We start from the raw sequence: 23,502 nt of genomic DNA, 5'->3' as shown, positions 1-23,502 counted from the left end.
GTGACGTGCAATAGTGGTGATCACTCTTACGATAACGATAAGACTTGAGATACATAAACAAAAAACAACGAAATAGAAAATTCTTATTTCACTGCAACAGTTTTATTTATATAAAAGTCAACAACACTTGAATTATACTCCTAAAGACACATGTCTATATAGAAGGTTTCTAGCATAAAAGGTGTCCATCCGATAGGTTAAATGCGTAAAGCGCTCTATTAATTTTGTTAAATTCTTCAAACTATTATAAGTTTGTTTTAACCTGTGTGTAAACATTTACGATAGCCATTTATCTTAATTTATGTTGATTTGCGATACATGTAGTGCACAGGCCAACATCACGTTGGCGATGAAAATGTGATTTTATCGACATAACCTTAAAGTACGGTCTTCACCGCCAAATTGTGCTCTGTCGCTTTTTATGAAACCATATTGACTTAGAAGAAAGTCAGTTCTGATTCAAAATTTCATCACTGGCGCACTGGAGAGCGCCGTTTCTTTCTTCACCATGAGGAGTTATAATGAAGGTGATGGATTTGAAGTCATAGATATACAGTAGACCCACTCCGATCATCTTTTGATCTATTTTCAACGTGTTTCCAGTGGACCTCCAGTTAGGATTATATCATTTTTAGCCAAGATTTTTTTTTTTTAAACTGTGTTTTTATTAAGGCCACAGTTTCTGCAGGAGTTTATTAGAAATGTAACTCAGAAAACTTGTATAAAAATAAAATAAAGAAATTCACCTCTGAGTTGTTTGGCACAAAGTAAGCCTGCCTCTACTTCCCATCACCCATCTGTTTATACACTCTGCCACTAGCTTACAGCCCCTCACACCCTCTACCTAACAATACCAGTGCAAGATGTACATGGATCTAGTCGTCTACGAGTTGATCAATCAGTCTTTTTCAAGCAACTTCTGATTTGATTTGTAGACCCTCTTTTAACTTGGTCTTGTGGCATTTTTCTGATGATGGACCACACATATTTACAGAAAATTAAGCTTAAAATAGCATTTCTGACTATTTCTGTATTCAAATCGTTGTGAATCAAGAGCAGACGAAAATATGCCGTTGGATAAAGACAGAGAACAGTTGGTGAGCCACAAGCTACTTCACTCCATTCTGATGCATCCACTTGCAGACAAATAGATCCGTACATCTTTGGTTTCCTCGTCCAAGCTGACGTCTAGCTCCTAACTGTACGGCTGGATAACTCCAGTATTTCTTACTGTTTTTTGTTCACCGCTAATGTTAGCTTGGGGTTGTGTGTGGCTGTAAGCTAGCAGGAGAGAGTGTAAACACAAAGATTTCGGGAAGCAAGGGCAGGCTTACTCTCACCAACAGTCCCTCCACAATTTAGAGGTTTTGATTATTTACTAAAAATTGAAAAATTATGATCAAAAGTCCACTGGTAACACTTTGAAAATACATCAAAGATGATGAAAGTGGGACTACAAATGCTACAAGAACACGTTTAAAATGCCAAAAAACACAATTTTCATTGGAGTTGGTCTTTAAATCTGTTAGTCACCCCCCCACACACACACTTTCTCATTCCCTCCCCTCTGAAGTTGTTGTTGTCATCTCCATGACGGGCCTAATTGGAATCTGAAAGGTCTCATTTATGAGCCCTCCTGCACAGAAAAGCTGGTCTTTTGTAGATGAGTGTAGATGAGTCAGTATAAACTTATGTGTAGTTTTTTTGGGGGGCACCTTAGTATCACAACACAAACAAAGAAGTGAAAAGGTCGCGCTGCACCTGCTCCACCAGAACTTTCAGAAACTGCATCATCCTGCCCTGTTTTACTCATGAAAACATCTTCAGCGTGAACTCCCGAGCTTCGTGTTCAGGAAGTTGGGTACGATTGTCGTCACCGTGGTTTGTGTCGTTTTCCTCGTGAAGGTGAACGCCACTCACACTCGTCCAATCAGCGGGGAGGAGGGACAGAGGCGCAGAGTGTGTGTCGGGGGAGATGCAGCTTCCTCGAGTTATAAAAATATTGGGCCCGGCGGATGCGCCGCGGCTCTGACGGGCTGCTGAGGAGAACAGCTCGGAGCTGAACCCTGCATGAAGCCTCCGTATTGTCTCGAGCTTCCTGTTCTTCCTGAGAGGAGGGGGCCGCCGCTTTTCACACGCTCCCACTTGCACTGTATTTTCACTTCGCGCTTCAGTATGCGCTCTCGACAATGCGGTTTCTTAAAAACTGTTAGCGCTCCCTTGTTCCCCCGTTAAAAGGAGTCATTCCCCTCGCTTTACATCACTCCTCTTCAAAGTGATGAATGCCGGCGAGCTCGGCTGAACTCTGGACGTATTTACGACCGCGCGCGCCAAGCAGCTGGGCCGTGCTCGTCTTCATCGTCTCATGGAAAATGTCAGCGTAATTTATCACCTCAGGAAAGTTGTGCGCGGTCACCGCCCCCCCTCCTTTTCCTCAACTCCAGGGAATGCCAGGATTTATCAGGAAAGCAGGGAGCGTTCCCTGTCCTGTCAGGGTCAACCTTGAGTGATTTGAACTGCACAGTAACTAACGGTGCCAGAGAGATCCAGCTGCTACTGTACAGTAGTGCAGGAATCTCTTCATGATCAGTGCACAGATGTGGGGTTTTCTACCACCTGGAAACGTATGTTTTCCATAGACTGTTTGGTGGGTTTTTATAACCTCAGTGCATGACTTATGTAGGTCAAACAGACACCTGACTGCACACATTTTTATTCACACTACTCTGACAAAGTTGTGTTTATTGTAGAGTGAAGATGAGCAGAGTCCTGGGAAGTTTAATCTAAAAATATGAAAAAATCCTCTAAGCAGGAGTTATATAAACGGTCGTATTTAGTTTAAATTGGTGAAAGTTTGATAATTACCACCAAACTGATTTCAATTCACATCAACATATTAAAAAAAGAGAAAGATTTCCAACTTTCACACAAATATAGTGTTGAAAGAATTTAAAACCAATTAAGGCCCCTAAATTTAGTCCTCCAAGTGGAAAGTTTATGGAATAATAAGCTGTCTAAATTCCTTCCATATAGAGCACGACATATTTTGTAGTTCTGTCCAAATCTACAGAGTTCTCACCGAAAACCCAGTGTCCATCAATGCTCACTACATGCAAAAAAAAAAAACATATATATTTTTTAATAAACCATCCACATTTTTATCAAAATAACAAAAATAATCATCTTAAAATGCTTGCATTGTTTAGGTTTTCACTTCATGAAATCGGTGACGTCACAAGTTTAAAAAAAAAAGGAAAAAAAGTTGTGAGCACGTTGTCCAAATTAGCTAATTGGCTATGTCTGTATTCCTGCCCTAATCCGTAAATACTAAATAACGATTTAGTGCAGGACTATCTAGGACCTTGGATTTTAAAAACACTTTGGACACCATACGTTTTTTTTAAGCGCCAGATATGACGTCACCTATTTCACAAAGTAAAAATCAAATCAATACGAACATTTCACGACGTTTATTTGTGAAACTTCACTTTGTGAACACTTCTTTAACAAAAATTGATCAACCGCAATGCATTGTGGTCTATATTTGCTAATGTAGTGAGCATCGATGCTCATTTTTCTGGAAAGAATTCTGGGAAATTTTGAGTGCACTCAATTTTGGAATTGTAGATTCGGACAGCACTAGAAAATGGTGATTGCACTATATAATGAGTAGGGAAGGAATTGCCCAAAGTGTCTTCAAATTCGGAGTCATCAATAGTTGCCGATCATATACATAAATGTGTAGCAGGTTGCAAAATACATCACATAAATTTTATAACTTCAAAAATATTAAAGCAAAAGTCAGCAATTGCTTTTAAATGTAAGCTTCTCCTCTGTGGTACAGGGGCTGTAAGCTAGAGGGAGAGAGTGTAAACTAAAGGGATGATGGGTAGTGTCACCTCCACATCAACAGCCCCGCCCACAACTCAGAGGCAATTCTCTAATGAACTCCTGCCACACTGCTGAAAATATGTCTTAAAAAATGACCCTTTTTTAAAATTTTGGCTAAAAACTGCAAAATTAAAAGGAAGATTTAAAGAAAGTAGAATATTCTTACAATAAAAGCTCATTTTAGTCAGTTTTTTGCATGAAAAAAAGGAAAACGGAATAATCTTATTTCCTCTTTCAAGCAAAGATTATTATTTTCATATTTAAAACAATAAGAAAATGTGTTTATTGTGGGAGGAAATGTAGGTACAAAATGGAAAATGACAGGAAAGCAGCTGTAATTCGTCTCTCCTGGCTGTCCGAGGCCAAATGGATAAATATGCAAACGCTGAGGTCAAGTAGAGGCGCATGTTTTTGTCTTCTGAACCGAAATGAACCTTTCAAATTGAAGTTATTTATGAAGTTTTACAAATCAGCCGCCGTGGCGAAACAGTTTCTCCCATTCTTCTGCCTGTCATGTGCTGGACTGCTTTAATGTCTTTAGGGGAGATAGCGGAATTCCTTAAAGGAACATGGAGGTACAGGAGGAATAATCGCTTCGTTCAGTCGTTGGCTCGCGTCTCACACAGCTGTAATCGAGTACATGCATCAGCGCGGTGATCGGTTTGACTCCAAACAGGTTTGAGATGGAAAACGTTCGTTATTCAGTTGAGAAAAGTTGGAAATGTTTTAAAATTAAAGAGAAAGATTACATGAAGACGATGCTAAGATACAGAAACATTGTTTGAAAACGTCATTCCTTCATATCTGGAGGTTTTTTCCTTCTCCGTTTATCCCCCCGCTGCAGTAACCTCAGCGCTGTGGCAGCTCCGTAAAAGGCCCATTGATAACCTGGACGCTCTGAAAGGATGTCCTGTCATTGAGTCACAAACGCGCCCTCAGTGGACGAGCGCAGTTCGGAAGAACACAGGTTGTTCAGAGGAAGCGGAGGAGCGCTGCCGTTGTCCCACATGCAGAAAGTCCCTCGTTATTTTAATGCACTTTTATTAGTTTAACTTGCAGCCACAGAAGCATCGGACTAACTTATCGTAGAGCCGAATTGGACGACAATAGGACATCTATGGACAGAAATGAGCCGCACTGAGGCTCAGTCATTGTGGAGCGGAAAGAGGCGACTGTGAAGTGGACTGCGGCGCTTCGGCCCGCGTTGGAGAGTTTCCAGGGATTGTGGGTTGGAGGGCTTCCTGCTCTGAGGTTACGGTCACTCCGGTCTTCCTCCACACTTGATTATGGAGGTAAAACGAAGCCACATTGTGGCCCATAATGTTTATGCACCCAACACATGTGTGCCAGTGTAGATCTGACGAAGTGAAGCCGTCTGGAAGATTATTGTGGACACATGGAGCCCTCAAGAAAAGGCTGATTGCTCCTTTATTCGCACATTAAAAAGGTATTAAAGTCCTCTGTAATTGTTCTAAAAACATTCACCCCCTCACAGAGCATCTTTTGTTGTAAACCGTCACCCTCAAACATAAAAAAAACGACATCTGAAAACAGTTTGAAAGAAAGGAAAACATGAATCAGTGACGAAAAACTTCAGGACAAAGATTTGTTTTCTCAACCTGGTGTTAAGTTTGTGCCGAGAGAAGTTGTTCAGCCAACCCAGAACACAATGACCCTTCAGCTTTCAGCGCTTTCATTTATTTATTACAGCGGCGGGGTCGGTCATTGCCACGAACTCCAACCAAATAACGGTAAACTGGAGTTGGGTGAAGCCTTGCAAAGTTCCCACAAAAACCCCAAACAGAAAACATAATATTTCATTCCAGCTTTATTTATGCAGCACTTGGTGTACAGCAGCCCCTACGCCTTCTTTGCACATTGTGCAACAAGTGCTTAATAGACAAAAAGCAGTAGAAATGTAGAGACCTTTACCACCTTTAATCAGCTACGCACGTGCATTCAAACTTCTTATGATTTATGGACTTTATTTGTAGAAACATCCAAACTTTGGTTCAATAAGCAAACATTAAAGTCACTTCCCATTCTTCTGGTTGAAACCAGTGGTCCCTAATTCTTGATCTATGGGTCATTTGGTAGCAAACCACACAGAAAACATGCATACCTTGCATTATTGCTGTTTCATTAATTTTCTGATTCTGAAGGAGGCTTTATGTTGAAAGATTCTCTTCTCCACTGCGGTCTATGACTCACTCTTGACGCATGTCAAGTCATTCACCTCGATCATGTGTCTTAAATACTTCTGCTACTCTCCATCTTTGCTGTAAAATTGAAACCACCAAGCTAGCAAGTTAACAAATGTCTTTCTAAAAAAGCTAATAAGGAAGAACATTGGAATTTAAGAAACAAAAACACAAAGCCAGGATTTTACACAAAATATGGATTAGTTGTGACAAACTAAATCACCTCTGTTCAATGTGTGTGTTTATCAGTTTTCTAATGTTATGAGGATACTTTTGAATAAAATTGTATACACAATAGATTCATCTTTAACCATTTAGTTCAAGAGATGTCACCGGCGACACAAAATCCATAACTTTTTGGCCAAAAACAAATTCTTCCCCTATCCCTACAGCTTCTCCCTACCCCTACATTAAGCCCTCCATATAGTCATGGAAAAATTGTGTTCAAATTCCCTCTCTAGTCCCCAAGTACTAAAAAACTGTATAGTAGGGGGACTATCTAGTGCCTTGGATTTTAAAAGCAATTCGGACCCCATGTTCACTACTTTTTTCTCCTTTTTTTCCCCAACGACAAGTATGACATCACCAATTTCGTGAAGTGAAAATATAATCCATTTTACAAAGTCTACTTAGGACTCCACTGTGTTCTGATGAGGAAAAAGTTGATGGATATTTAAAAAATTACATTTAAACACATTTTTTCTTTGCAAAAATGGTATAAACGCAATGCATTGTAGCTTATATTTACCACTGTGGTGAGCATTGAGGCATCTTGGTTTTGTTTTTTCTGTACTTCAGTGCCATAAGTCCCCGTACCCCTCCTGCACAAGCCAGCCCTAAGTCCCTACCCCTTTAACATTTCGGACCCCACTAAAGCTTCAAATGCCCCTAATAACAAAAGGGTAGGGAAAGAATTTGGATTCAGCCTTTGACTACTTTTCTCAATTTTCATAATTCTAACAGATTTGGAAGCGTAGAAAAAAACTGCTTTGTGTCAATATACAAATATTTACTACTATTGTAGTACTTTATAGTAGTTGAGTCATTGGCAAGATGTTATGGTGGTAAAGTGACACAAAACTGCTTTTTTTAGGCTTCAGAATTGGTTAGAATTACAGAAATTGCATCAAGAGTTGCAGAAATTCAAATGTCGACATGTAAAGCTTTGGTGTTAAAGGCTTCATTTAGTAAAAAAAAATATCAGTTTTTCTGACGGTTCTATTGTTTTATTGGGTTGTATTTATCCGTCTTAACTTAAAATACACACGAGGCTGAAGTCGGCGTCCGTTTTTTAGCTCCACTTAAACTGTTAAGAGAAAATCTAAATCATATTTTTAGTGTAGCCCATGCAAACATTGGTGTATGAAAAAAGGTTTAAACTGTAAGTATTTTAATGATGAATGGAGATTCAATAAAATGTTCCTGTAGCAAATTAGTTTGGCTGCTATTTGGAAACGTTGGCACAAACAATATTCCTTTGAGTTCAGGAGAAATAAACATCGGGTCAAGATTTAATTTGAATAATAACTATTACTACTAATCTTTTTGGCCTGTCGCCTGAATGGGGTTGTCTCAATTTCTTAGTTTTTTCACAGAGCTTGGACTAAAATGGTTTTCTATGACAAAATATCCTGTATTTTGACTTCTGGGAATTTTCAAAAATCAAAACTTGGTTTTATTGAATCTTCATCCTTTGTAGGACGTCTAGAGACAGTTTCTCTTTCTTTGAGTTTTCCCTCAAAAGTTAAGGGAAACCAGAAGCCATATTCAGACTAGTTAAATATAGTCTGACGTTTAACCGGTCCGTGGCCTAAAACGGGTTGGAGACCTCTAGTTAAACTCTTAAAGTACCAGCTTTTGGGGTCTTTAAAACAACCAAACCAGTTGGAAGAGTTTAGTTTTGTACCTTCAATCTAATTCATGTTGTGCGTTTCACTTACAGTTAGCTTTCTTATTGTAAATGTATTAAACTTAAATCTTTAGAAGCAGCAGATTTGAATGTATCCATAAATGTTTTCATACGGTAGCTGGATTTCAGAAAATGTTCAAATATGTAAAAAAAAAAAAAAAATGGAGGCTACTTTTTTTAAATCTATTTTTCAAATTGTTCCCATTGGTCTTTTGATTATGATTCAGTTTTTAACGTCAAGCAATACAGTACAGCAATCCGGCCGTACAGTTTTGAGCGAGAATCGCAATTCGGGGAGACTTTGCCACGCCCATTTTAGCAACTGCATCATTAATCTGAGCTTTTTCCAGCATCCGGTTTTCTGATCTAACGCAATCTGAATTTAGAAATATGTCCTTTTAATCTTAAATTATTTTATATACTATACTATGAGAAAAATGCTACAAGAATACGTTAAAACCACCATAAAGAAATTTATGTATTGGAGTGAGTCTTAAATACTGGAGATGTTGTGGCGACATCTAAATACCACACGCTCTTTGACTGTGATCACTGTAAATCCAACTGATTCTGTTGGACTGGTTTTCTGTCCGACAGAATTAGTTGGATTTATGTTCATCGCGTCAAAGAATATTAGCGTTTCACTACCGTACGATACATATCATGTGGGCTATAGTTTTTATTTGTTTCTTTATATTGCTGAACTTTTGCGCAAAAAGGTGTTTGTCTACTTCAAAACGTAAAACTTTTGTGCACTTCAAGAAAAATTCTCATTTGTAACTATTCAGTTACATGTTACTTGAAAAAACAAAGAAAAAACGAAGTACTTACATTTTTGTTTTTTCATAGAATAACTGAAAATATATTTTACTGTGGCATATCGTGATATATATCGTTATTGTGATATATAATAATCAATATCATGATGTACAATATTTTTTCTTCTCCACTTTAGAATTTTGATAATTGCGTTGTTAACGTTGGAGCTACAACTCTGGTGTTAAAGAGTTAAAGCCTTTTGATGGGCTTTGAAATAAGACGTGTTGGTCAGGAAAATAAAAAACTCATGTTGAAACGGATCTTAAAGTACGACCAGACCCTGACGTGTGAAAATGCTGGAAAAGTTTCCGTCGTTTGTTGCCAGAGCACCTGACTATTTTTTTAGGAGTTTTCTCTGTTCCAACGTTCAGAAGTTTGATTTACTTCAGGACGGTCTTCACAGTCATCGCTTCTTCTTTCCACTCCGCTGTCGTGCACATGTGCTTCTACGCTGATTTTCACTCATGGCCTTTACTTTTCCCGATTCCACGGCTCTCTATCCCCCGCCCCCCCATCCCCGGCTTGTTCAGAACACAGCCGGGTCTTGAGACTCGCCCTGTGTGGAGCAGTCTCCCTCCTCTCTTCCTCTTCTTCTGCCCCCTCCCCAGAATGTTTGGATAGATCTAAATGGTGTGATTGTGAGCGCTCTGCCGGCCGTCTGCCTCTCAGCGCCTTTGGAAACTCTGACGTGAGCAGGAAGAGGGGGAACGGAGGAGCATGGCAGCCCTCCATAACCAACCTTGCTGCTTCACTTTTCCCTCTGAAACTTCTCCATCCTCCTTTTTTTTTTCCTTTATCTCCTGACCTTGTTGAGGCCGTGGGGGTTGTTGATGCTCAGGAGAAGACAAAACCTCCTGATCTGGGACTCAGATTTACCCAGGGAGGTGTCACGTTGCGCTTCAGGTGCCTCGCCGCGGTGTCGCATGTCCCGGCATTCAAAGAGCCGGGCTTTAAGAATGTGGGTCATTTGAAGTAGAGGCAGTAAAGTGCGTTGTTTGCCAGTGAATGGAGCCTTCTCACGTTGACACGGTGAAAAGCGTGTGAACAAACACCAGCGCCCGGGGGGGGCCACGCTAAAGTGTTTGCCGTATTCTTCCCCGTACCCCACCTGTACAAGCCTGTTATTATCCAGCGCATGAAAGGAGCTGCATTCGATACGGGCACTGGCTGCTGTTGCATGCTGGGAGATGTGACCAGCTGCACGGCTCCTTTAATTGCCCTCCTGAAGCAGATGTTCAGATCAGATGCTTCAGATTAAGACGCTTATTGCTCACACAAGGCCTCATCTTTACTCATCCACCAAAGCTCACTTTCATCTCCTTTTCTGACTCCACGCAGGTGGCGGCGCTCTTCACGGGCTTCGTTTGCCACGCCGCAGAACCCCCGGCATCTCAGCGGTCCGGCAGCGACCACCGAAACGCCACGCTCCGGCAGCACCGGACGCAGTGCGTGGAGAACCAGCAGTACCCCCACCAGGGGCTGTGCTGCCTCAACTGCCAGGCCGGTGAGGAACCCGCCCAAAACGTCACAGGTTTTTCAATAAAAGTCAGGAGATTTCTTCCAGGCCTGGAGACGTCTCAAAATTGAGTCAAATTAATTCAATTTATTTTTCTAGCTGGTCATAAAATTGATGTGGTCACGGTCATTTTGCGCCGTTAATCATCCATACAGTGTTTCTCCGAACCTTCAACTTCACCCCTTTAGTTTTTTGAATGTTTTTAAGGCCCTCACACTGTGTCGAGCCTTCACTGTTAGTTTTTTTGACCTTTTTTTGCCCCGTTGTTGGACTAATTCAGATAATTACCCTCTGAGATTAAGCAATCCCATCTGAAATTTCACTTCACCATAAAGCCTGTTCCAAAACGTCTGTTGGCAGCATTTAGTTGAGAATTGAGATACAGATGATTTATTTTGACACTTTTGATGGTTTTATTTTTCATGGCAAGAGAATTCAAACTGCAGACGTTTAGGGAAATATTAGCTCAATAATCTGGGTGTAAAAGGTGCCAAGAGCTTAAAAAAAAAACCAAGAAGCTGCTCAGTTTTAGCAAAAATTGAAAAGAATTTTAGGAAAAACATTTTTTCTTACTTGGAAAACATGATTATTATTTAATTGGGATTTTTTAAAAATCAGTTTTTAGGTCTAAGACACAACAGATTTTTGAGCTGGCAACTTTTTTGTATAAAAAAATACATTTTCAAATCAGATTTGTGTTTTTTTTAATCTTAAGGATAAAAGTAGTTTTTGACTTACATATGTAGTTCTGGAGTTCCTGTTTTTTTTATCTTTTTGGGTCTATTCCCCCTATTTTCCTTTCTCAAATATTTAACATCAACTTTATCCTTTAAATCCTCGTCGGATTTTTAACCTTCATGTCATAAACAGAACCGAGCTGTTCTTCCCAAACCAGCTGGTCCAAATCACTTACTTTTATGTACCCAAAAGCTTTTTTTTTTTTTTTTTTTTTGCAGCGTTGTTGAAAAAAAAAATGGTGAAACACATGAGAATCAAGTGGTTTTATTCATGGCATGCATGAACTGATGGTACAGATAAGCATGACAATCGGCCACTGAAGTGGGTCGCCTGTTGAGGGTTTTCCTGTAATTCCGGGGAAATGAAGACTTCCTAGTAAAGAAAAAAAAAGTTATCCTTAAAGTTGTAAAAAAACAAAAATTAAAGGAACGCTTAAACACCTAAACCTCAGTTTGTGTCTTCATGGACGCCAAAGATTTGAGTCTTTGTTTCTCTGGTTCTTTGCAGGAACGTTTGTGAAGAAGCCCTGCGACAGAAACCAGCAGCAGGGGACATGCGAGCCCTGCGAGCACGGCCAGACGCACACCGAGCACTCCAACGGGATGAACCGCTGTCTGCCGTGTAACCACTGTCGCCAAGGTAACGGGCCTTCCTGCATCGTGACCAGCGGGATGGTCATGTGAAACGCTGATTGCATCTTTGCCGGACTATATCTCCTCTTTTTGTCGATTTAAAAAAGTTGCACCTCTTTTATTTTGAAAATCAAATTAACTTCCTGCCATTTCCCAGGTTTCCTCTGCGCAGATGTATGCTTAGATTAACATAATTTTCCTTATTTAACTCCAATTAGGATTAATTTGACCTGTAAAAACACACTCCAAGTGTCAAATTACCTCGTTTTTTTTTTCTTTTTTGAGTTCCACAAGGAAAAATATTAAAATAAACAAATCAAAACAGCAATTTTAACCCTTTTTATATTCCAAAATCCTTCAGAGTGCTTTACTAACAAAAAACAGCCTAGAAGTCATTTAGACAACAAGAAAATCTAAAAATATATGGTAGTTTTCAAACAAAACTGCTTTAAAAATAAGATAATAGGTTTCAAAATTAAATAAAACCAAGTATATTAATGTTAAACAAGTTTTTTTTGTCTATCAGAGCAACTTTAATCTCAAATAACAAGTTTTTACTTTGATTTAATTTCTGATTTAAACAATAGGTTTAAATAATCATCAAATCTTTATTTAAAAATACATTTTTTCTAGACTAAATGAGCAAAGGAGGAACCTTTATCAATTAAATTATTAAGAAACCATCAAAAAACCTGCATGCTCCCTTTCCGGATTTAATTAATTAAGGTTACATGATACATTTAAAAGTCCGGTGGAACTAGGAGGCGTTTTAAAACCTTTGTTTGCTTCAAAACAAACCCAAAGAACTTGAACTCAAGTCTTTAGATTCTCAAAATCAGATAACCAGAGTGCTGAAAATCACTGAGTCGCTCACAGATATATTGTCTTGGGGAAGCTGATCCCCCTTTGTGTGCGCCCCCGCTGAAATGGTGATCTTGTGATGTTCCGGAGCAGCAGGGCGTGTCTTTGTTGTTTTTGTTCGGCGGCTGAATGCGAGCGCCTTACCTGTCCGGGAGGGTTTGCTGGTGAGTCGGCCGTCCCTGCCTGCCTGAACTGGGTGTGTCTGCGCGTCATTGTCCTCCCACACTGGCGGTCTTTGTGTCCAATGAAAGGCAGCAGCCACAGAAAAGAGAGTCCTGTTACATAGGGACGGGTTTTGTCCCCTTTTACTCCTCTTTAAAGATAGACCCAGTTTAATCATGTGACAAGAGTTTTCAGTGGAAGGTGTTTGTCTCTCCGTGGTTAAAAAGTTCCAAACAGGAAGTGTTAATCGATCCATTCCATGCTCTCAGACCTCCGTGACTCGCCGGCATGAAGGGCAGCGACGGCGTTAGGACAACCAAAGCGAACACTCTGCAGTGATCACATTAACTGGATGGCAAACAAATGTGATGAAGTGCAGCTGACTGAAGTCAGCCAACAACCACATGTTTTAGGTTTGCTCTGTTTAGCTCTAAACTCGTCTTTTCTGTGGAAAAATGTTCTAAAACAACCCATTTTGGATTCATTTGATTATATTTCAGTGATGGACCGATTTCAAAGATCCACTGATTATACAAAGTTTTTTTATCTGATTTTCCTTTTGAGAAACTCAAAGAAACATCAAGTATTGGTTCAATAAAACATGTCAAAAGACAAACACTGTAGGACAGAAAAATGACTTTATAGGAGAGGAAAAACTTTTCTGTGCTCATTTTTTTTATTCATTCGAGAATTGTTTTTAATATTTGTTTGTTTACATCATTACCATGTAGATTTTTATATAAATTATCTTTTTTTGCACTTTGGTGCTCTCATCCTTACATCTAAATTCCTTTAAGTGAGAATCATCCAAAAATAATCAGGTCAGCTTCAGTCTAAATCGAAATTTATTCTCAGCTGCATCAAAAACGGACATTAAAACTTTAATAAAACGCTGAAACTTTAATTTCTGATGGAAAAAAAAACAGCAGATTTCATTTCTAAACCGGAGCTTAAAGACAGTAGATTAAAATCAATGTTTAAAACTATTAGATTAATGTTGGTTTTAATTGATCGTTTGGATTATGAGGATTTACTGGAGATCAGCATAAAGAATGAAGCCAGAAAAGGTGAAAGCCTCATTAGACATCCTCACACACTGCTCCAAACCAGCCTAATTGTTCCCATAAAACAGCTGGAAATCAGTGTGGAAGAATAAATAAATGGAGAAAATCCTTCGTTTGTGTAGGAAGCAGGAATTGTGACACACGTCTGTGAAGAAAAGCCGTTCCATTGATCACATTTCTTTGTAAAAAGGTCCTTCAAAATGATCCAAAAAATGTGACAAAAACTTGGATGAAGTGAGAAACTTGTTTATAGAAATGTACTTCCCTGGAAAAAACGAGTAAATCTCCACTAATTAACCACAAAAAGCAAAACAAAAGCGGTTGTTTTTCCTTCATGGACACAGATGGATTTTAGAGACTCAGTTTGAGGATGCGGAGCTGAAAAGATTGCAGATTTTGTTCCTCAGATGTGATTCTGTAGCTTTGAGACTTTTTCCGATTACTGCTGGATTTACAGGCTAACAAGTTTACAATTTGATGACGTCATAAATGACTATTTTAACTAATAAATCCTCTCCTCCTTCCTTCTTCCTCCTGAAGTTTTAGGTTGTTAAACTTCCAGGATCGTCTCTTCTGGTGACTTTTATTCATATTTCCTTGTTTGCATTAAACTCAACTACAAACACTGGAGATGGAGAGAAAATGTGATTCAATTTGACCACATTTTCACTCAAATTTGGTTTGAAAAATCTGAAAATGAAACCCAAAAGCTAATAAATCTGACAAAAAACTTGACATATTTTTGTTTAAAACAAATTCTACATCAGTATTTAACTTGTGTTAAGTAATAAAAGTTCATTTGGAAACAAAAACTTCTATTTCAATACATTTAGAGAAGAAGAACTGTCTTGCAAATAGAATAAGAGTATAAATATCTGCAAGAAATTCATTGTTCAATGATAAAAAGCAGCTTTAATATTTTCTGGGGTTTCAAATAATGATTTTCCACATCCAGTCAATTCCATATCAGCAAATGCAAAATATTTATATTAAATGTATAAATCTTTTTTTAAATTAATTTTTAAACAGCTTTTTGTCAAGAATTAACAATTTAATTAAATAAAGCTCCACCTTTTTTTAGTTTATTTGATACCCATTTTAACACTCTTCTAATTTAAAAAATGGGTTTAAGAACAAAAAACGGAACAATTAAATAATATAGTTTGTCTGACTGTATATTAAATTGTGTAAATTAGGAATCTATTTGGTGTTTTTGCAGAGCAATTGTCGTAGTATATGTATTCCTAAATAATGATATTTGCTGTAGATTTGAACTTTTCCTTTTTTTGTAACTCTCCACAGATCAGATTGAAGTTGCGGCGTGCACCGTGACAACTAACACCAGGTGTGAGTGCAAACCGGGCACATTCTGTGCTCCGGAGCAGGCCTGCGAAGTCTGCAAACGCTGCGCCAAGTGAGTCTGATTTCAGTTATTAAAGATGGTTTTTACTGCAACACCCCCTTTCCAGTCCAGATGTCATCAAAATCAGTCACGAGTGGCGTTGTATGGTCTGCATTCGCTACCCGCCCCTCCCCCCTTCTGCTTCTTCAAAACAACACGGTTTTCAAAATGGCCGCCTTTCTCTTGGTTTTTCTCCATAGCAACTATTACATTTTTTGGTTGCCTGCAGGTGATGAAAAGGTCTATATACATTTTAGGAGAATTGGCAAAAGTAAATTTTTGGATTTCCTTGGCAACTGGGGTTTTTTGTAAGCCACGCCCACATTCTTAATATTTTCATATTATATGTCATATATTTTCATTCAGCTTGAGCCAACATTTCATGCTTGAAATTTTCATAATATTCTTGTAAAACACGTGTGTTCTACAGTGAAACGCCGCTTTTGCCAGATCATCAAATTTTTTATTTTTTTTTGTACTTAAGACGGCAGCCTCTTCCCGAGGTCAAAGGTCAACCTAACTTTCTTCGGGGTCGTAGATTTAACTCGATAACTTGTGTGTGAGATTTTGTGAAGATCCGTCTTGTGCAAAAAGGTTAAAAATACCAGGGTAGCTGTGGCACACGATACATTTTCAGGTTTGTGGAAATTCACCTTTTGTGTTTTATTTTTTCCTTTCTAAAGGTGTAAAGCAGGCGAGGAGGAGGTGAAGAAGTGCACCCCCTTTTCTAACACCGTTTGCCAAAAACGGGGCCCATCCTCCACCGAGCCTGCGCCGGTGCGCCCCTCCCCGACCTCAGCGTCAGCCTCTCAAACCAACCTGGGTACATTTCATGTTCCCCCAGCTTAAGAATCGGCTCCCGTTGGACCTTTTCTCTAACAGATTTGTTTCTTTTTCACAGTCATTTATGTCTTTATCTTCCTCTTCGTTGCACTCGTTGTCTGTGTTGCTATCTGGTGGTTTAAAGGCAAACCGTCGTGTCAAACTTCATGTGAGTGGACGGCATTTTTACAGCTTTAAAACTCAAACTTTGTTGACTGAAGCTGTTTTCTGTTTTCATCAGGTGTGAAGAGTCACTGTCAGAGCAGCGAAATCGTCAAGATTCCCATCGTAAGTTCAGCTTTTGCTCCACGGTTCCATCATTTCCAGGTCTGTGTGTGACCGGTTTCCCTCCCCTGCTCATCTCTCTCAGGACGAGACCACAAACAGTCCGGAGGAGCGGCAGAACAACCAGAACTCGGGTTTGGAGTGCGAGGAGCCCCGCCCCGAGTCACGACCGCTCCTGCAGGAGACGCAGGTCGGGATGACCAAGGCCTCCCCTCCGCTGGAAGACGAGGACCGAGGACTCGGGGACAGCTTGCCCAACACGACCAGTTCGTCTCAAACCAGTCTGTCGGCGCTGCCCCCCACTGCTGCGTCCTCGGGTAGCACCCCGCGCCACAGCCCCTCGGCCTTCCGACAGCTGCCTGCTGACATGGTGAGAGCAGAAATCACCCGAAATGCTGCTAAATCTGTGACATCCTGACCCTAAACGTGTTCTCGTGTCACAGGATGACCCCCTAAAACATCGACTGGTGCCTCTACTAGGTAAGACCTTCTTTAAATGTGTCCATATGTCAATACACCTGTGCTTCTATGCATTGATTACACTGATTTCTGGCTCCTCCCCGTTCAAGAAAGTGCTGAACACGGGTTTTTGAACATGCTTTAAACATTGATGGCTGCAGACATCCAAAACAGGAAGTCCCCCCAAATCGCTAAAAAAAAAACTTTATTTTAACTGCTTTCCTTAACAGTTATGCTCTTTTTGCCTCTTTAAGCTTTAATCTAAGTTTTGATTAGGGTTGGTTGAATAACTTCTGCTTCTGGCCAATGATGTCAGGCGCCATCTTGCCCGCGGACAGGTCCCACTCCACAGGTCTGTCACTACCCGAGACTCACATTAGGAGGAAACTTAGTGCAAAATATTAAGGCAAGAAAATCTCACAAATCTGTCTCTAAACTTTATCTTTTACAGCTCTGTTCTGAAAAAAAATCCTGCTGGATTTTAATTTTCGAACAGTCTCCACTTCCGTGTATTGACAAGGACGCTACCCACACGTCAATACCAAATCCAAGTCCCTGATTGGTCAAAGTTTAAGCGGTTTAATTTTCACTGCGAGGTCAATCGCCACATGTTGTACATAAAGCCTAAAAGTTGCGACACGTGAACGTAAGAGTTTGAACCCGAAAGGCCTCAAAACGCGCAGACTTTTAATTGTTATTTCTTTAAAATGGTTTAATTTTGTGTAACTGCAGAGGTACACAGGTGTGCATGGGGAGTTTTGTAAGCATGATTCCCCCCAAAAAACTCTTAAATTTAGATTTTCTTTCTATTTTTAGCTAGATGTCTTACAGTTCAGTTTAATTCAAGTCAAGAAACTTTATTTATACCTTAGGGGCAATTCATTTCCCTCAGACATAATACCATAATTCTCTGTTAAGAAAGGAGCTACAATAAATACACAATGAATAACAGTAAGTTACAGTGGTGTGCGCATGTGCAGTTGGATAGATTGCACTGATTAGATTGACTTTATGTCAGCAGCTGATCAGTTGATGCTGATTTTCTGAATCAGGCGTTTCCTGTCAATCTGATTGTGGAATCACCTGATGCAGCTAATCAGCAGCAATTAGGGCAAAAAGGAAACAAACATCCGTGATGGAAGATGGATCTAGACGTGCTCACAAGTCCAAGTCAAGGCTGAAGTTGTATAACTTGTATTATGCACGTTTTCTTGTCAAAAATCGTTGTTAATTTACTTTTACAATGACAGGAAGTTGGTTTTACCAAATTTTAAATGCAAAAGTTTAATAAAGTGAGCTTTTATTTTTAGACCTGAAAGCAACATCCTGAAGATAAAGGAATAAGAAGAAACCGTTGATCATTATGGTCGCAGGCCTCAAGTCATATTGTGGGTCCTCATTAGCTGTAGACAATTGTCAATCAATCTCCACTGTGCAGGATTAATTCTTTATGCCAAATTTACAAAAACTGTTGATCGCGATAAGAGTCATTATATAAAACTGGACTTACTTTTCCACGAAGGTTTAAACTTTTATATTTTAGACAAGAGAGACGAGTGTGAAAATGTTCATGTCTGACTTAAAAATAAGTGTTTATAGAGTGAGAGAGTGAAGTTTTACATCCTAAAATATATATAATCTTATGGATTTATCGCAGGTTACTTTTAAACCGTAAATACTGCGATAAACAAGAGATCACTGCATTTTCCAGCCCCCTTTCCATATTAAAGTAAATGCAGAAAACTAGTACGACATTAATCCATAGCGCAGTTTTATTACTCACACAGCTATGTTACACATCATGCAAAAGCCGACAACAGAACAACAAAAGCTGAAGCACGACGACAAAACCAACAACATGATGGAAATGATTCACAACGGAAATGAATAACTGACTTTTTTTTAACGTTTTTTTAAGTTTCTGCTTTTGTTGTCGTGTTGTGGCTTTTGTCGTCGTGCTTCACCTCCTGCCGTTGTGCTTCGGCTTTTGTCGTTATGCTTCAACTTTTGTCGTCGTGCTTCGGCTTTTGTCGTCATGCTTCGACTTATATATCGTCGTGCTTTGGCTTTTGTCGTCGTGGTTCGACTTTTGTCGTCGTGGTTCGACTTTTGTCGTCGTGCTCCGGCTTTTGTCGTCTTTCTTCGACTTATGTCGTCGTGCTTCGACTTATGTCAACGTGCTTCGACTTTTGTCGTCGTGCTTCGACTTTTGTCGTTATGCTTCGGCTCCTGCTTCGGCTCTTGTCGTCATGTGGCTTTTGTCGTGCTTCGGCTTTTGTCGTTATGTGGCTTTTGTCGTGCTTCGGCTTTTGTCGTTATGCTTCGGCTCCTGTCGCTGTGCTTCTGCTTTTGTCGTTTTGTTTAGACTTTTTTCATTGTGCTTCGACTTTTGTCGTCGTGCTTCGGCTTTTGTCGTTGTGTTGTGGCTTTTGTCGTTGTGCTTGGGCTTTTGTCGTGGTGCTTCGGCTTTTGTCGTCGTGCTTCGACTTTTGTCGTCGTGCTCCGGCTTTTGTCGTCGTGCTTCGACTTATGTCGTCGTGCTTCGGCTTTTGTCGTTGTGCTTCGGCTTTTGTCGTCGTGCTTTGGCTTTTGTCATCGTGCTTCGGCTTTTGTCGTTGTGCTTTGGCTTTTGTTGTCGTGCTTCGGCTTTTGTCGTCGTGCTTCGGCTTTTGTCGTTCTTCTTCGGCTTTTGTCGTCAAGCTTCGGCTCTTGTCGTCATGTGGCTTTTGTCGTGCTTCGGCTTTTGTCGTTATGTGGCTTTTGTCGTGCTTCGGCTTTTGTCGTTATGCTTCGGCTCCTGTCGCTGTGCTTCTGCTTTTGTCGTTTTGTTTAGACTTTTTTCATTGTGCTTCGACTTTTGTCGTCGTGCTTCGGCTTTTGTCGTTGTGTTGTGGCTTTTGTCGTTGTGCTTGGACTTTTGTCGTGGTGCTTCGGCTTTTGTCGTCGTGCTTCGGCTTTTGTCGTCGTGCTTCGGCTTTTGTCGTCGTGCTTCGGCTCTTGTCGTCATGTGACTTTTGTCGGGCTTCGGCTTTTGTCGTTATGCTTCGGCTCCTGTCGCTGTGCTTCTGCTTTTGTCGTCTTGCTTAGACTTTTTTCATTGTGCTTCGACTTTTGTCGTCTTGCTTCAGCTTTTGTTGTTGTGCTCTGGTTTTTGTCGTTGTGTTGTGGCTTTTGTGGTTGTGCTTGGACTTTTGTCGTGGTGCTTCGGCTTTTGTCGTCGTGCTTCGACTCTTGTCGTCGTGCTTCAGCTTTTGTCGTCGTGCTCTGGTTTTTGTCGTTGTGTTGTGGCTTTTTTCATTTATATGAGCCTTGTCGGCCACCGTAATGTCAACACTGTTACAAACACAGATAGAACATACTTGGGTTTGCTATTTTTTCAGCAGACTCCTGGCCAGATTTAAAAATAGTTTAATAGAAGCAACATTTTAGGGTATTTTGCTTCATTCTGAGTTTTTTGTATAAAGCTGTCCTTTGTAAACTAGTACAGACCAAAAAAGAAAAAAAATCTTAACTGGTGAAGAAGAAAAAAATAAACTGCATTCACTGCTGTCTGGTTTTATTAGTATTCTCAAACCTCATACCATTCTGAATCATCGTGTTTGATTTCTTATTGGGACCACTGACACAAATGAACTTAACCAGGTGAATTCTGGGAAAAAGAGGCCCTGTTGTTTGCTGTAGTGCCCCTTTATGTCCTGTTTGGTTTGTTCAAAGTTGAGATTTCCTGAGATCAGGGTTCAAGTGTAGCAAATCAAAACTCGATTATTACAGGAAAAGTGTCTGTTACAAATTCAAAATCGCAACAAATTAGGATTTTAAATCAATTTTACTGTCTGTATGTGATATTTTTAGGTTATATAATAGGTCTCCTGCAAATCTGTATTTCTTCTTTTATCATAAACATCATTTTTCCTTTCGGGCTTCTTCTAATTCACACACAGAAACTGCAAGGTCGTCACAAAATGAAAAATAGCACCAGATCACTGTTTGCTTGATAGATTAGTAATCTCATGATAGTCAGGCCGGATCCGAGGCCGCGGGGCGCTGGAACATTCTGTCTTTTTCACAGTTTGTTTCTCATGCTGAATTTAGGAGGACACGGCTCCGCCGATTCCTTTTGATCTTCTGCAGAATGTTTTAAGTTGACATCCCCTGAAGGGAAATGCACCGAGATACTCTGACTGTTTATGCAGTGGGCCGAGAACAATGGCCATACTGTTCACATGACACAGATATGGAGAATGGAACACGACAAAGGTCGTGTTTACAGTCCGTTATAGAACCATTGTTGGGCAGGAACAACAACTCACGCCGTGTTTATCTGTTTTGAAGGGTCGGAGAAGTCCTTAAGGAAGAGCTTTGACCTGTTCGATGAGTATCTGGACGTTCGGATCCACAACAAGTTCTTCAGACTGATCGGCATCAGCGACAACCACATTCGGATCGCGGAGAACGGCGCCGCCGCCGACAAAGTCTACGAACTGCTGAAGAACTGGATGCAGAAGCAGGGACTGAAGGCCGACATCAACAACCTGCTGGACGCTCTGCTCAGTCTGGACCAGCGCCGCTCGGCGGAGAGCATCGCCTACGAGGCCCTCAAGAAGGGCTACTTCAGGCACGCCGACGTGCTGTGAAAGACGCAACAAAACGGACGTGACTCAGGCTACACTTCGCCACGGCGGAGCAGCTTCAAGAAGCCAGTAGATTTGAGGAGAAAAAAGAAAAAAAAGGGGAAAGTGGATCTGGATTTGAGACTTTTTCTCCACAAGGAGCCAAAATAATTCAGGCAACGGCTGCATCCTTGAAACTTTTTTTTTCAGAACTCTGTAAAGTCTGCGGCTGTGTTTCTACTCATCTGGTTCTCCTGCCAGATCCAAAGACACTACCAGGAGGAAATACACTGGTTTGTTGGAGTGGCATTAGCTAGGCCACCGAAACCGTGCTCGTTTTCATGCACTGACCTTCGGCACATGTAGGATTTAAGTCAAGACGATTTCGGCTTCCGTTGTTTCATTTCAGACGTTTTTCTTCCTGACAGGAAAAGACAGAACGTTCGTCCTTACTAATCGCAAAAGTTCTCCTCTTCTGTCCACAAAATAATGTTGTAACATGGAGAACTTCAGAGGTCATTTTATTTATTGATCTATTTATTAAAGTGGATATTTATGCAGTTGCCAAACACAAACTACTCTGGAAAGCAGCCGTCGTCGGCGCCAAATGACTGAATTTTTCAAGTTCTTCCGCGAGTTTGTTCACGACGGCGTTGAAACACTCGTGAATCTTTTTATTTTTTTTTTTAGCAGTTCATGTCGGGCGCGAGTACAGGTACGGCTCGTCTCAATTGGACCAGATGAAGGAAACCCCCCCCCCTCAGAGCCTCACCAAGTGTGTACATATGTGTCAATACAGTAAAGAGGCAGAAACGTTGGGTTTTCACGCCCGTTTTCTCATGTATAAAAGTCAGAGTTCTATATTGTTAAAGTGATGCTACAGTGCTGGCACTGCCGACAAAGAAACTGCACCCGGCATCAGTTTCTGGGGCTATTTCAAGCCCCGCCCCCTCACCTCTCTCCACCAAGTGAACGTGTTTTCCTACAGCAGCTGTGAATGTGCTGCTGTTTGTACCATATGGAGTGAATGTGTGAGCGAACGTGTGCGATTGTGAGTTTTTTTAATGTCCGTTTTTACACACTTTCATTGTGTAACTACTCTTCTGTTACTGTTTCTGTCCTCGTTATTGTTTGATTGCCATGAAATTTCAGATATAAATGTGTCACAACAGTTTTTACATGGATTTCGAATAAATATTTTGTACAGAAAACTGTTTTTTTTTTTCATTTTTATTATTGACTTCTTTCTTTTTCTGTTCATTTCAATGCAACTACATCAGGTAAGTGTGTTTTTTGTTGTTGATTGAAACTAGAATATTGAATATTTTTGAGCATTTTTATCTGCGTGGCTTCCGGATTGAAGCTTGTTAGTAAACGAAACTAGCAGTTCACTAAGTGACCACTAGGGGGGGGGGGCTGTCCTCTTGAACTTGAATTGATTCAGTATTCATGACAAGTTTGTCCAGGAGGATTTTTGTTTTACAATCCTTATGAGCTTTTTGCTTATTGATCTTGAAGTGTAATCGATTTGATTGATTACCATGAAATTATCCTTTTTGTAGTTTACACAGTTACAAAATTTCTTGGTAGTTTTGAATTCCTGCTTATCTGCAGATTGTATTTATTTATTTATTGGGGGGTTTATTTTAAATTCAAAAAACAAAAAAGACAGGTTTCAAATCGACCAATCTTGAAAATCAACATTAAAACCACGGTTGCTAGCTAACATTAGCTAGCAGCGTTAGCTTCACACGGCTAGCTTTTACCATAATCACGTAGAAATGTTTTTTTTTTGTTGTTGATTGAATATATTTTTATGATGATGGTTTTTTGGGGGGGATCTGTTTGTCTGTTTTTTTAGTCAGTGTGGCTTCTAAATTGAAGCTTATTTGAAAACAAAACTAGCTGGAGTCGGATGCAGTTCACTTAGTGACCACTAGGGAGCCTCCTCCTTGAACATCAAAAGATTTAATATTCATGATAAGTCCTTTTGAGGAGGATTTTTTACAATTCTTGCTAGTTTTTTGTTTGTTGATTTTATAGACCATCCATCCATCCATCCATCTTCTTGACCGCTTTGTCCCTGTCGGGGTCGCGGGGGTGCCGGAGCCTATCCCGGCTACTGAAGGGC

At 40.2% G+C, this 23,502-nt stretch overlaps 1 protein-coding gene across 1 annotated transcript in view; it reads left to right on the top strand.

Moving 5' to 3' along the window:
* Positions 1–22,582, top strand: part of LOC112163478 (tumor necrosis factor receptor superfamily member 10B) — a 25,980-nt gene extending 3,398 nt beyond the window's left edge. The window contains exons 2-10 of the mRNA XM_024299896.2: positions 10,159–10,324; positions 11,582–11,713; positions 15,096–15,207; positions 15,879–16,018; positions 16,097–16,186; positions 16,259–16,305; positions 16,388–16,672; positions 16,746–16,782; positions 21,094–22,582. Of these exons, the coding sequence (XP_024155664.1) occupies positions 10,159–10,324; positions 11,582–11,713; positions 15,096–15,207; positions 15,879–16,018; positions 16,097–16,186; positions 16,259–16,305; positions 16,388–16,672; positions 16,746–16,782; positions 21,094–21,395 (1,311 nt within the window). The 3' untranslated portion in view covers positions 21,396–22,582. The remainder of the gene's footprint in view (positions 1–10,158; positions 10,325–11,581; positions 11,714–15,095; positions 15,208–15,878; positions 16,019–16,096; positions 16,187–16,258; positions 16,306–16,387; positions 16,673–16,745; positions 16,783–21,093) is intronic.
* The last annotated feature ends 920 nt before the right edge of the window (positions 22,583–23,502 follow it).

The sequence above is a fragment of the Oryzias melastigma genome, linkage group LG12 (genome assembly GCF_002922805.2).
Source record: "Oryzias melastigma strain HK-1 linkage group LG12, ASM292280v2, whole genome shotgun sequence".
NCBI classification, from domain to species: Eukaryota; Metazoa; Chordata; class Actinopteri; order Beloniformes; family Adrianichthyidae; genus Oryzias; species Oryzias melastigma.
The sequence above is the reverse complement of the archived record's forward strand: the minus strand, read 5'-3'. Positions and strand labels throughout refer to the sequence as shown.